Source organism: Pan paniscus, chromosome 7 (assembly GCF_029289425.2).
Source record: "Pan paniscus chromosome 7, NHGRI_mPanPan1-v2.0_pri, whole genome shotgun sequence".
NCBI classification, from domain to species: Eukaryota; Metazoa; Chordata; class Mammalia; order Primates; family Hominidae; genus Pan; species Pan paniscus.
The window spans coordinates 137,920,215-137,934,598 of record NC_073256.2 but is presented as its reverse complement, the minus strand read 5'-3'; the positions used below and the strand labels follow the sequence as shown (position 1 = coordinate 137,934,598).

The 14,384-nt window shown below is 34.8% G+C and overlaps 1 protein-coding gene across 2 annotated transcripts in view; it reads right to left on the bottom strand.

Moving 5' to 3' along the window:
• The window catches only part of MTBP (MDM2 binding protein), a 78,896-nt gene that overhangs the window by 14,587 nt on the left and 49,925 nt on the right, over positions 1–14,384 (bottom strand). For both annotated transcript variants that reach the window (XM_003820496.4, XM_063606476.1), the window contains exons 14-16: positions 12,174–12,335; positions 7,112–7,229; positions 2,848–3,003 (exon numbers count right to left, since the gene is read on the bottom strand). In XM_003820496.4, coding sequence (XP_003820544.3) covers positions 2,848–3,003; positions 7,112–7,229; positions 12,174–12,335 — 436 coding nt within the window. The remainder of the gene's footprint in view (positions 1–2,847; positions 3,004–7,111; positions 7,230–12,173; positions 12,336–14,384) is intronic.

Below are 14,384 nucleotides of genomic sequence, written 5' to 3'. Positions count from 1 at the left end.
CAAAACTATTCTGAGAAATGGGTAAAACAAAAATGCAATATGATTTATAATGGAAATTCAAGAGGCAGTATTATTTCTTTCTTTTTTGGGGGGGGCGGTGGGGATGGAGTCTCACTCTGTCGTCCAGGCTGGGGTGTAGTGGTGTGATCTCAGCTCACTGCAACTTCTGCCTCCCAGGTTCAAGTGATTCTCCTGCCTCAGCCTCCCGAGTAGCTAGAATTACAGGCACCTGCTCCCATGTCCAACTAATTTTTGTATTTTTAGTAGAGACAGGGTTTCACCATGTTGGCCAGGCTGGTCTCAAACTCCTGACCTCAAGTGATCCGCCAGCCTCAGCCTCCCAAAGTGTTGGGATTACTGGCATGAGCCACTGTGTCCAGCCAAGAAGCAGCCTTATTTCTGGAAGATTTTCCTTGGTAGAGTAAACTAACGTTTAGGCATTTAGTTAAATCCTTTTCTGCAGGGGAATAATTAAAGTCAACTTGAATCTTTGGTAACAATAAAAGTATTTACTCCCTACTAAAACACGTGGGATCCAGATCTTTCTTTGCTTGAGAATGTAGTCACTGGCACCTACTTTAAGAGTCAGTAACTTTTTAAATATCAGAGGGTATAGAGACTAACTGCTGAGTTCAGTTCTTTTTCTGAAGTAGGTTTTCAATCAACTGGCATGTTAGAACTAATCATATGTCGAGTTTACATAAAATATTCATGCTCAAGCCTTTCCACACCTAGAACTACAGCGATATATCAAAATCTGGGAAAGAAGAGGGTCACTGCAATTAGATTAAGCTCTCTGGATTATTCCGATAGGTGCCGTCCTTCTCTGAGCTGGAAACCACTGTTGTAATGTAATGGATCATGGTCCTGAAGCTCAGAAGTTCAGGAAATGGGGAAATTATGCAACAGTGGTCTTTAAATAGTTACTAGGTAAAATGAAATACCAGGGGCTTGAGTTCAGAAGAGTTGGAAATGGTATGTAGAAGGGCAAGTAAATAGTAGAGTACTAAGAATAAATTTGCTATCACATTTTCCCCCCTATGGCATTGGTAATGAAAACTGTCCTGCCACTGAAAATTATCTAGGGTACTATGATAAGCATTTGAAATTATTACATTACAATGTAAAATTCATGCCAATTAATGAATCCTAAAAAGCAGACATTATATTCAAATGCATCCATTTAAATTATTCCACAAAAAGTAACATTAGTAAATTACAATGACCCCAGTATTTCGATGATTATTAAAATAATTTTGTAAAATGGAAATCTTTAACTATCTAGCATTTTACTTCTTTCCTTTACCATATTGTCTCTCATTTCTCATATCAATCGCCCTCAGCAACCTTACCTATTTTTGTTTAATTTCACTCACAAGTTTTTCTTTCTAAAATAAACATGTTGATAAATATGTGTTTTGTCAATGTTTATTATTTCCTTGGTATATACATAGGAGTCATGTTTGTACTTTGTTAAACACAGCATTTTGGATGGCTTCTTGTACAGGTAAACATTTAATAAGAGCATATAGGTTCCTGATTTATTACCATGAAAACTCATCCTTCAACTCTAATGTTAACAGAAGATACATTTGATAGCCATGCAGTTCTTTACTAACATTGAAGAATCACATCAAATTTTCCTAAATAAATCACCTACAATTAGTTTCCAGAAAGAACTAACTTTATCTCCCCTACAATGCATCTAGAAAGACATTCTGTCAAAAAGAGTACAACTTACATCAATAATTCAGTTTAGGCAAACCAACTGACTCTGCCAGTTTGTGCTTAATGATTTGAAAGGACAGTAATCCAATAACTAAATAGATGAAAACATGTATATTTCTTTACTTTCTTGATTCCCACAACAAAAGGTTATCAATCTTTCAAAGTTATGGGAAAAAAATTACTCCAAAATTATATCATTTTTATGTCATTAAAATCATTAAGTCATTAAGACTCTCAAATTTTCAGTCGCTCTTTATCTCTCTCTAGTGAACATGCACATAAAGCAATAATGTTCCAGCAATATTTCTGAGATATAACTGCCTTCAAATAACTCCTTTGCAAAATTCACCTTTAAAGGCAATATTTATCACAGTATAATTCCGATTAAGCTTATAAAAGTGATCAAAGTGATCTACAATTTTTAAGGTCTTTTGGAAGGTTTTCAAAATAATGAATTAACAATTAAAAAGACATTAGAGTAATTAGTAAATTATTCAATTCTCACAGGTATTTGATGTCACAATTTTACGGGCAATTTTGTCAAAGTCAGCAACATGCAGCATTTATTAACTAGTAACTTACTGAAAACTGTCTTGGAAGTCAAATTAGTTGTAAATTATTCACGTAGACACTGAATTCTTACTTGGCAATGTCATAGTTTCCAAAGCATTTTTATTACACTTTCCTGTTCTTCAGGTGAAAGGCCATGCTTTTTGCTACTATTAGGCATGCCTGACAATGCTCATGCTGAGTAGTGGCAATATCAACACTACAGTAACACAGAAAAGAGAACTAAAAAAAAAATTTTGTAAGTCAAATTCCTATTTTTTATTAGAAAGCATTGTCCTTTGTATACCAAATAGAAGTTACTGACTTCTACAGGGAATATGGTGAGTTTGCTTTTCTTATTCCTGTTTCTCTTATATTCGATACCACAAAACAGTAGGACATTTTGATAAGGTAAAAAGTGAAGATTAAGGCCAACAGACAAACATTGGGATCAAACTTATAAATTTTCCCTGAGTAGCATAGGACATCAATTAATAAGGAAATGAGACACAATTTTATTTAAAAGTAATTTTTAAAAAGTTAACTGGAAATTATAAGTTTATAACCTACCCCTTTTGAATCGGTAAAGGTTGAAGATCTCCAACGGGTAATCCATCTGAGGTAAAGTACTTCAGCAATTCTTTAGCATCCAATAATGTGATTGAGTCCCGAGGACCCTCTTTGTGGCCCAGCAACTGTTCAGATGAATGAGGTAATGAACCAGTTCTGGGAAAATAATGTTACGCAGATTTATTAAAAGTGGATTCAATCCACAGAGAAGCCAGAGTCAAAAAAAAAAAAAGCATAGTCGGGAAAAGAAGATGTGAGCAGAAACCAGAAAAACACACCAGCAACACGGGAGAATTAAACATTTAGGACAGATAATAAAGTAAAATATTTGCAAATAACTTAGTTTCTAACCATGTTTTAAAAAATCTTTAGGTCACAATAAAACTTGCAGTTATCATGTCAAGAAGTAGTATTTTAACTACTTAAAAGAAACATAATTACATTATCTATTAATGATGGCCTATTATTCAGTGGTGTGAAGTTACCAATTCTATAAAACTTAAATCTAAATTCTCTTGTATGTTCTGAAACCCCACAATACTATAAATTTTTGAGGGAAGTGACTGAATGTTCCAATTTTCCATGAACTGGAAAGATTACTTGAAGCACAACCGTGAAATGAGACAATAATCAGAAATCTCCCCAAAGTCTCTTGTAGCCATGATGATGACATTATGAATAAGCACTGAATCATTATTATATACCTGAAATACATGCAGGACTTTATATTTTTCAAACTACTTTACATATAATATATTCTCAATCCTCACAAGTTTCCTTGAAAAAGATGGAATAGGTCTTATCTCAAAATGAAATAATAACTAAAAATAAGTACTTTGTAAAGTGAAAATCGGCATGCCAAGCTTAAAAAGCAATCATTATTCCTACCTGTCAAGTAAAGATGCTAACATACAAAAGGTTACATTACAGACCCAGGGTGATACAGCTATTTAAAATGATAGAACCAGACTAACTCCAAATTAGTTATTATTTCTACTCTATGACCCTATAAATGAAAAAAAAACTCACAGAAAGTTTTAAATACCGGCAAGTGAAAAGCACTGTAGTTTCAGTTAGATGTTTCCAGTTAGAGGTTTCAGTTAGAGGTTTCACTATGCACTGAATCAGATCACCTTAGCTCTGTTACCACAGCATAAATAAAATATTTCAATGTCTGCACAGAAAATTAATTTCCTAATTTTATATTAACTCAACTATTTCCTGATTATTTTATTACTCAAATTAAACATAATTACTGATAACTACATGATTAAAATGTTGACATTACAGTTTTAAACATATTTCTGTACATTAAGGGTCAATAAAATACTGACAGTGCCTCTTTCCTCTTCCTATTCCTTTGTTTTTAAACTGAAAATATTAATCTAATAAAAACAGTCAACAAAACACTCAAATTTTCTCCGGACTTCATACTCCAGCAGGGTGGGAGCTATACAATGATTTTAATTTGTAAGGATACAGTGCCTGTCTCAGTGTCAGTGGTGATGGCCCAGAATAAAGCCCCTGTAATTTAGTGCTGGGTGAAGCACCAATGCTTCCTGCCTGCTGATACCCTAAAGTATGCCCTAAAGTGAAGCCTGACAAACATTCTCCACCCCGGCTCTCCCTTCTCCTAACATTAATATAAGTGAGAGATGTGGGGAACGGGACTAAACCTATGGAAAGAAAATACATGCCAACTACCTATAGAAAGCAACAGGGCCCTATATTCCTAGTTATGAAGAGACAATCAAGGACCACCAGACACTGGAGAAAAATTACACATAAGAGAAAAACACCAGAAGAACAAATAAAACAGCTGCAAATGGAAATGAGATAATTCAAGAAACAGATAAAACAAGTTTAAAGAAAATTCTAATTAATATCCTTATAGTATCATCTCGTCTTATTAATAAAAGAATAGGTTGCTAGAAAAAATACAGCAGAAGAACAAGAGCAAATTATTAGAAATTTAAAATATGACTACCAAAAATTTTAACAGAAAAGATGAAACCAAAGGTAAAGGAAATTCCCCAGAACATAAGAGCAGAATAGTTAAAGAGATAGACTATTAAGAAAAAAATCAAATTAAAAAATATCAATCCAGAATGTTTAATATTAATTAAAATAGGTATTTCAGAGAGAAAGAAAAAAAGAAAATGAAGGGGAGAATAGTATTGAAGAAATAATAAGATATTTCTCAGAGCCACAAAAAGACAAAAGACTTGAATCTAAAACATCTCATACCATGGCCTCTTGTAATTTCAGAACATTAAAGAAAATAGAAAATTGTAAAAGTTTTAGAGACAAAATAAAATACTTATTGAGGAACAAAAATCGATGTGGCATCAGACTTCTCTTTAATATATGAAATCCAAGAAAATACAGAACTAATCTAAAACGTAATCAAAAGAAATACCAGGATAACAAATATGCAGGTAGAGTCAGCCAAGTTAGAGTAGGAACTCAGAGAGAAGAAAAATAAAATTAAGAGTTGTATACTGCAAATAGCATAAGGTTTAGAGATAGAAGATAAAAAGGGAAGAAAAATAAGGGTGTTAATTACTCATCTTTCCCAGCGGGAAGTTATAAGATATCATCCAAAATTGGTAGGCAAGAAATTGCCTACAGGTTCTCTCGTGGGGAACCTGTCCTTTTCTCACTCTTCTTTCTTGTCTTCTCCTGCCTAACCTATAAACACCAGGGATTCTTAAGGAGTGGTCTTAGCCTCCATTTATTTTCGCCTCATAGTCTCACCATGTAACTCATCAACCATCATGTATTTGGAAATCCCTACTGATGATAACTCCAAATTGAGTGAGTTCCAGATATCCCCACAGTCCACTTGTTATTTCCACTTGGATAGATCAAACGTATCATCCCTAAAGAAGAATTCTTGATTTTTTCTCCCCAAAGCTGTCCTCACCCTAAGTTTCCACCCATCTACCCCAGAAGAACACCACTCACTCGACTGAAGCCAGAAATCTAAATGATCTTCAACATTTCCTTTCCCTCTATTCCACATCTAATGCATCATAGGAAGCTTTTCACCAGCTTACCACTAACGTTATCTCCCAAATTTATTTCCACTACTACTGCTCTAGTTTGAAATTACAGTCATCTCTCACTTAGCCTACAGATAGAGCCATCTGTCTCTCTGCTCTAATCTCTCCCTCCTGCAATTTATTTGCCGTGAGAGCAAAATTTTTGCAAAATCATATCCCATCACCCTTTCATATGAAATCCTCCCACCAATGCACTTAAAATGAAATCCGAACTGTGTATGAGGACCTGTTTGGTCCTGTGTGACTGAATGTACTTCACCCATTTATCCGTTAGGTCTCAGCTCAAATGTAACGTCCTCTAAGAGGTCTCCCTGACCATCCACCTCATCTAAGTGAGTACTACCACTTCCCTCCCCACAACAAATAAAAATTTTCTCCCCCAGTCTTTTTATTTCATTCATTATGCACAGAATAATTTACAACTATTACATTTACTTGTCTGGTTACTTGTTTTAATTGCTGCTGTCATTAAAAGCTAAGCTCTAGATGAGAGGGGCAGTGCACAGCTTGTTATTCCTCATATTCCCAGCGCCTGACACATGGTTGGTACTCAATAAATGCCTGTTTCATGTGTATGAAACAAAGCTATAGCAAGTAATAAAATACTACCCATGGAGAAGCTAAAAATAAAAATGTGATCTGTAATATTTCGGAGAAAAGTAATGTAAGAGAGCTTAGCTTCTCCTCTTTTATTTCATCATTTAACAATTATGTACTAAGGGCCTACTATGTACTGAACCAAAATAACAAAAACAAAATAAAACAAAAAATCCTGCCTCATACAGTTCATTCATAGGCACTGTATAAACATATATGAATGTAAAACAGGAAAAGATCAAAGTGGTTCAAATGAGGCAAGTACTTCTACTTCGTTTTACATGTTCTTGTAGTAAGATTTTCTTATATCTTCATATACTGTGTATGTCTATGGAAGATGGTCTGAAAGGCTATACACCAAAATGTTCACTGTGATGACACAGACCTAGAAAGTACAAGTGCAGGGCAGAGCAAGACGAGCACTTCCCTTTTAATTGATATACTACTGTAGTGATTAACTATCTATTCACAGTAAGTATGTATTTCTTTTATAATAAAACTATAAACTGCTTAAATCTCATAAACATAATTTAACTATTTTAAAAAAGAGTTCATTCAAATTACTGAGCTATCACATGCTTTACTACAGATTCAAATATTACCTCATTTTTTGTTTAGTTTTTTCAAAAGTTTCCAAATTTTGAAGAACATGCCTTTCTGGCCATTCCAGAGGATTGGTTTCCATTAGACTTGAGGAATTAGGTTCCACTGGACTAAAATCTAAAGTGAAAGAAATACACATAAGTCTGAAAAGTATTAACATACTGAATTTTGCTAATAAAAATGTGTATTTACAGACACATACATACGTGTGTGTGTATGTGTGTCTATAAAGGCATACTTACCTTAGGCATTTATTAAAGACCTCTCTGATGGCCTAAACTGTGAAAAAGGCCATAGAAATGTTTGTTGCAAATAAAAATAAAATATCACCTCATAATAAATGTCATAAGCTAAAATTCACAAAATTGAATTAGCACTATTTAGGACTCCTATGGAATAAAAGCATAACTTTGCTATTTTGGGTGAAAATAGTTCTAAATGAAAAGAAGATAACTCTGTAGAGAATATATTGGATATTCTGTGTGATTTTCATACTAAAAATAGGAATTAGCACAAATAGACCAAAAAATTACATTGTTTAAAAAGAGATTACCTTATTCTCAAAACTACAATAATAATAGATAAGTTATGATGTTCTGATGTTCTCTCGCAGAAACCAAGATGGTTAAACACACACACCTTCAAATCACTAACATTCAGTGTTATTTTCTACTAATCAAATATTATGTGTAAGAGTGTGCTTATCTTTCTAGATAATACACTGCAGTGAACTATATTGAGATTGCTGTTAATATTGGGATTTTCAATGAAAACCTAAAGGGACAGTTTCTGTTCTTATTAGAAATTATTATAAATAGTATTAATATATTCAAACTGTTTTAACACTGGCAAAATTACTAACTGTGCTACTTTTTGGATTGCAAAACTATCTGGTTTTAGAATTGTTTTGAACATTGTTCTAATAAACTCATTGAAAATTATTAACATTAGCTATTTGACTAACTATCAACATTAACAAAAATATTCATTTTATATTTTTGAGAGGACTGAGAAAGTAATGATTTGGTAAAGGAATTTTCTTTTTTTGTTTTTTTTTTCTTTTTCCAGGGACAAGAGTCTCACTCTGTCGCCCAGGCTGGAGTGCAGCGGTGTGATCTCAGCTCACTGCAACCTCTGCCTCCTGGGTTCAAGCAATTCTCCTGCCTCAGGCTCCCAAGTAGCTGGGATTACAGGTACATGCCACTATGCCCAGCTTATTTTTGTATTTTTATTTTATTTTTATTTATTTATGTTTTTGAGACGGAGTCTCGCTGTCGCCCAGGCTGGAGTGCACTGGCCCAATCTCCGCTCACTGCAAGCTCCGCCTCCCAGGTTTACGCCATTCTCCTGGCTCAGCCTCCCGAGTAGCTGGGACTACAGGTGCCCGCCACCACGCCCGGCTATTTTTTTTTTTTTTTTTTTTTTTTGAGATGGAGTTTCACTCTGTCACCCAGGCTGGAGTGCAGTGGCGCAATCTCGGCCCACTGCAAGCTCCGCCTCCCAGGTTCACGCCATTCTCCTGCCTCAGCCTCCCGAGTAGCTGGGACTACAGGCACGCACCACCACGCCCAGCTAATTTTTTGTATTTTCAGTAGGGACGGGGTTTCACCATGTTGGCCAGGATGGTCTCGATCTCCTGACCTCGTGATCCACCCGCCTCGGCCTCCCAAAGTGCTGGGATTACAGGTGTGAGCCACCGTGCCTGGCCTATTTTTGTATTTTTAGTAGAGAAAAGGGTTCACCATGTTGGCCAGGTTGGTCTCGAACATCTGGCCTCAAGTGATCCATCCACCTTGGCCTCCCAAAGTGCTGGGATTATAGGCGTGAGCCACCACGCCTGGCCTGTTAAAGGAATTTTTAAACAAGAAACATAAATGAAAATTAATGCAAACTGCATCTTATTTTCCTTTTACTTATTAAACTATTTAACCTTGAATAGTTTAAAATATTTTCAATACCTATATTGAACTGCCCTATCTAACCATCCAAATACAACACTTCACATTTTTTAGTAAAGGTGGTGAAATGCTATTTTAAAAAGTAATGAGCTTTATAATAAAATAACATGCTGCTGAATGTTCATGCGGCTTTCCACTAAAAGCATAAAGAAAAAAATCACTTGCATTTCTGCACAGCTTCATGCCATGAGTTCATAAAAGAATATAAGCAATCTTAAATAACAGTAAACATTAAATTGTTCCTAAATATTACAATATAATATGCAACCTAAAAAATAAATTACATAGGCTAAATATTAAGAAATAGGTGGGAAAACATTCATATGTGTCATGTCTTTTGTGGAATCATTTAATACAATTCTCACAATAAAATAAAACACATTTCATTTATGTGGCAGTCATAACACTGGGCTATGCTGACAGCCAAAAAGCACAAAGGCTCTCTGAGAAACCAAGAACACTGCTTTAAAAAAAAAATCATTTTACAGGAAACACAGAAATAGAACAATAGAACCAACGCAACAGGGAAATGGGGAAAACTGACCTATAAAATCACAAATCACAGCAAACAAAAAGAGATGACATTATGTGGTTAATGAATTGAGGCCATTATAACCTTACATACTTAAATATGAATAAATCACAAAGAAAATGTTATATTGCAAATTAATAAAGCAAGAATTATAATAATGCCAGAAGATCCTTTTTAAGTGTTTGAAGTAATAAAATAACGATCTGATAGAATTACCTGGAAAACTTACTTATGCAGTGTGTTGATGTGTCCAATGGGCCCATGCAAAGGAGACAGTTATTGTAGTTATTGCATTATGAGTTCAGATATCACATTTGACTTTGTCAAAGTCTTTAGCAACTTTGTGACAATGTGTAAATAAATCGTTATATTAGCCATTTTCTACATACTGTCTTGTCACTTGTTATATATGCTAGAGTTTTTACCAAAAAATAAGCAGATTAAATAACTTTATTAATTACTAATAACTCCTAATATGCATGCTTGCAAATGAGTCAGAATATGATATCTAATTGGCCTTAGTGTTTCTTTCATTATGTAATTTACAAGTAGATGTATTTCTTCAAATCAAAGCAACAAAAGATGTTAAAAATCACAACTTCATTCTTAGGAGTCATGTTCAAATGCATAACCTGTCTAATTTCAGTTCAGTTTCTAAAAATCTTCCAAGTTTCTTTCATTTATTCAATAAATGCAATCTTAAAATGTGATCCAATAATTTGAAAAAAAAATTACAGGGAGAGAGTATGACATAAAACAACTGAAACTGGGGAAGGTCTGGGAAAGCCTCTTTGAGAAAGTTACATTTAAATCAAGATCTGAAGAACGATCGTCAGTTAATCAGGTAAAGGCTGGAAGAAAAGAATTCCAGGCAAAGGACACTGCAGAAAGAAAGAAATGTAACATGTCCAAGGAAAGAAAGGACTTCCTGTGGTAAAAAGGAAACAGAAATGTACTGGTACTAGAATAAGTATGAAGCCAGATACCATTTAAGGTTTTTACAAACCATATGAAGGATGATGCATTCTATGTGCAATTAGAAGCAATCAAGAAGGTCTGGGCAAAGGAGTGACATAATCTGACTGTAGATTGTGTTCATCCTTTGCTCAAACCTTTTTGATTTTAAGATGAGTTCTCCTGCAGCTCAGTGTGTCAAGTGTCCTTTGTACAGGTAACCCTAAGATACATACCCTTAAACTTATATAAAAGCCCTAGCAATTATTTGAGCCCTTCCTATCTTTCAACCCTTATCTCCCATACACATCCTCTGGTAAGCCAATCTCTCTCTTGATCTCAGTTTGCCTTTTCTTACCTCCATGACCCTGAATATGGTGCTTCTACCTGGCAAATCTTATCTTCCCTCTATCCAGATCTTATGCATCATTCAAGACCTACATCAACTTCCTTGGCTCCTAATCAGCCTTCATGACTATTCTACCCTACTTGTAGTTCTCTCCTCAAAATTCATATTTATTTAACCAGCACTTACTTTATACTAGGCAACTGCCTAAGCAATTTAGGAATAATTAATTTAATCTTCATAACTACCTATGTCATCCCTAATTTAAAGATAAAGAAGCAGAGGCACAAAGATCAGAAAACATGCCCAAGGTCACACAGCAAGTAAGCTGCTAGTCTTTCTCCAGAGTCCATGCTATAACCATGGAGCTATGGTCTCTCACTTATTGAACACATGCCCCATTTACAAGTAATCTAAAAATGTCTCCGGCACCTTTCAGATAACTCTGTATGCTATTTAACTTGGGTACTGATATGCGATGGTGATGATAATGATAAAACAAATAACATCTTTTTTGGTACTTGTGTTCTAAGTGTTTTACAGGTATCAACTCATTCAATCCTCACAATAACCTACTAATCCTCACAATAATCCTAGTAAGTGGGTTATATTATTATTCCCATTTTAAACATGACGAAACAGGCAAAGAGTTGAATAACTTGCCTAAAGACATTTGGTTAGCAAGTAACAAAAGTGAGATTTGAACCCTGACCATTTAGCTCCACAGCCTGTGTCCTTAAACAAGGTTATTCAAATTCATCACAACACTGGAACTCAGGAAAGCGGAAAGAAATACAACTAAATAATGAAATGATTTCCAGCTGTCTCAGTGAAGTCTGACTGTTCCTCCCCTATTGAATGTTAAATATGCATCATCTTATCATATGGACTTTTACCTCTATTAAATTTACTATGTAGATTTTGCTTTCCACACTTTATGGAAATGTAGCTTAATAGAAATTCACACATTTCAGCAGCTTAGTAAGACTAAAGAGAGGCATCATCTTAAAGTGCTTCTTCCTCTGCCCACAAACAATTACACTGAACATACTTAATGAAAAAAGTTACTAGAAAATTTATAATGTTTAAATAATGAGTAATACAGTTCATCACATATACATACATACTTGTATCTATATAAGTATCTATTATTATTTAAATTTGTGAAATACATTTTGATTTGACCAATACATTTTATAAGTTTTAATAATAAATGTCATAGTTGCCACGCACACACGAAGAACTAAAATTTAAAGTAATAAAAAACTTACCATTTAATATATTGAAGGTTTTAATTTTGTCCATCTTTCTTAGAATCATTTTAGGAATCACAGCATCAAAATAATCTAAAAAGTGTTTCCTTGTGAGTACTAACAGACTTTTGAGTTCAGCAACAGAAACTGTTTCAGGCTGCTTTGCCAACTTTCGTCTTTCTATAAGACAAATCAATACAATTGACTTATTTTGTATTCTCTTTGGAGCTCATCTACTAGTCTTTTGTGGAAAATATTTTCAGAAGTAAAACAAGTGAATTTCTCTAGTAAATCAACATTCCTGTTTTCAGGATTGTAGGCCTTCTTTCACTTTAATCCTATTTGTAGATAATGGGAGAATTTCCAGTTATGTGAGATAAACAGAAGTAATTCATTGATACTATAAGTTGATAACAGATAAAGGCAGGTTTACTAAAGCCTTCAGAAATATATTGCAGAGCATTAAAATGGTCTTATGTTCATGGTTATGTAGAAATAAAACCTGTTAGACTTTCAGTTAAATATGGTAGCTTGGCCACTTCTGTTTCTTCTTCTCAAAACCTAAAATCACAGCAAAGAAATAAAAAGGGAGAACAAAAGAAGGAATGATAAATAATGACATTTTTCAACAAATTTTGGAAGACATAAATGACCTAGTGGTAACGGAGTCTGCAAAGCAGAGGAAGAGCCACCTTGGATGCCTGTAGAGAGGCACTACCGAGGAGTATAAGAGCTGGTGGTGAGATGCTGGACTGAAACAGGACTGGATATAGCACAAGAAGTCAGAACTGCAGGTCCTTCCCCTATGCAAGCTATTCCCATTAGATAGGCAACACTGCTTGCATTTTTTTTTCTTTTTTTTTTTTTTGTATGGAACATCAGGTATACGAAAAGATAGTATTGAGGCTGGGGTTAAAACTAAGGGATTAAGGAAAAGTCTATTCATTGAAAGGTTGGACTCCAAGCTTTGATACCAGAAAGCTAACATCCACAAATGCCCCACTGGAAATATCAGAGGATTCTCCTTTGGTTAAACTGAATGCTGTCAGAGAAAAGAACTCTAGATAGCAAGGGGTGGAGTTAGGGGTAGAAGCTCATGAACAAAATGTTGAATTGTCACTTCACCATACTATAGTGAAGCTTGACAGATATTACTTTAGAAGTAAGCATACAAAACTTCCATTTCAAAATAGGATGGAAACAAAAGAATCTCCAGACATTTAAGGAAAGGTGTTGAGGGGGAGAGGCAGCTCTTTATTTCCCTGTGCAAAGATTTGATTCAGTTAACACTTTCAGCTCCCCTCTTCCTTCCCATCACTCACTGAGCTAGTCATGAACAAAGCATGCTCTGATAGATTCTTCTGACTTTCATCTGAGTGAGTAAGTCTTCAGGATGTATTTTCTCTGCAGACTTCTGCTGCAGGGTTGGTCTGCAGTTGCCTAGCTCTGACAGCCATTCAGTGGCAAAATTCGATGCTGGGTGTATGTATAAGAAGGCCAACTTGGCCATAGATCTAAAAAGCCATATCCTTTAGTACAGCTTTCATCTATAATTTCTCTCCATCTGTATATTTCTTACATTTATTTTTCAGTTGGTTCAAATGTTGGGGGGAGAAGTGGGTATTATTCATTGGAATCCCAAACTAAAAAGCATCCAAAAGAGAGACTAAGGCAAACAAACAGAAAAAAGGGAGTCCAGCAGAAACAAAAGCATTGTAGAAAACTAAACAAAGTTTGCTATAATTTTCTCATAGACATATGAGAAGATACTGCACCCATGAAATAAGTACAGGATGCTTTGATAAAGAAAAAAAAAACAATGAACAAAAAATGACTCTAAAATTAAGCACACGAGACATCAGATTTCAAAAATTCCATAGAAGAGCTGCAAAATAAAATGGAAGATATCCCCCCAAAACTAGAACAAAAACATAGTAATATGAAACTAGGAATGGAAATCAGGCATTCTGTCCAGAAAAGTCAATATCTAGTAAGAGCTCCAGAGCTCCAGAGAGAGAAAGAGAGAGAGAGAATGGGAGGAAGAAAATTATTTAAAAGATAAAAAAAAATTCAGATTTCAAGATATGACTCTCCCATTTAAATTGCCAATCAACTACACAGTTCAATAAATGGGGCTGGTGGGGAAGAGGGGAAAGATAAACACAGTGTGACTCAGAGTAAACCTTCTAGAGACAATGATTCTGGAGACAAAGTTTCCAGAAAGTGGGT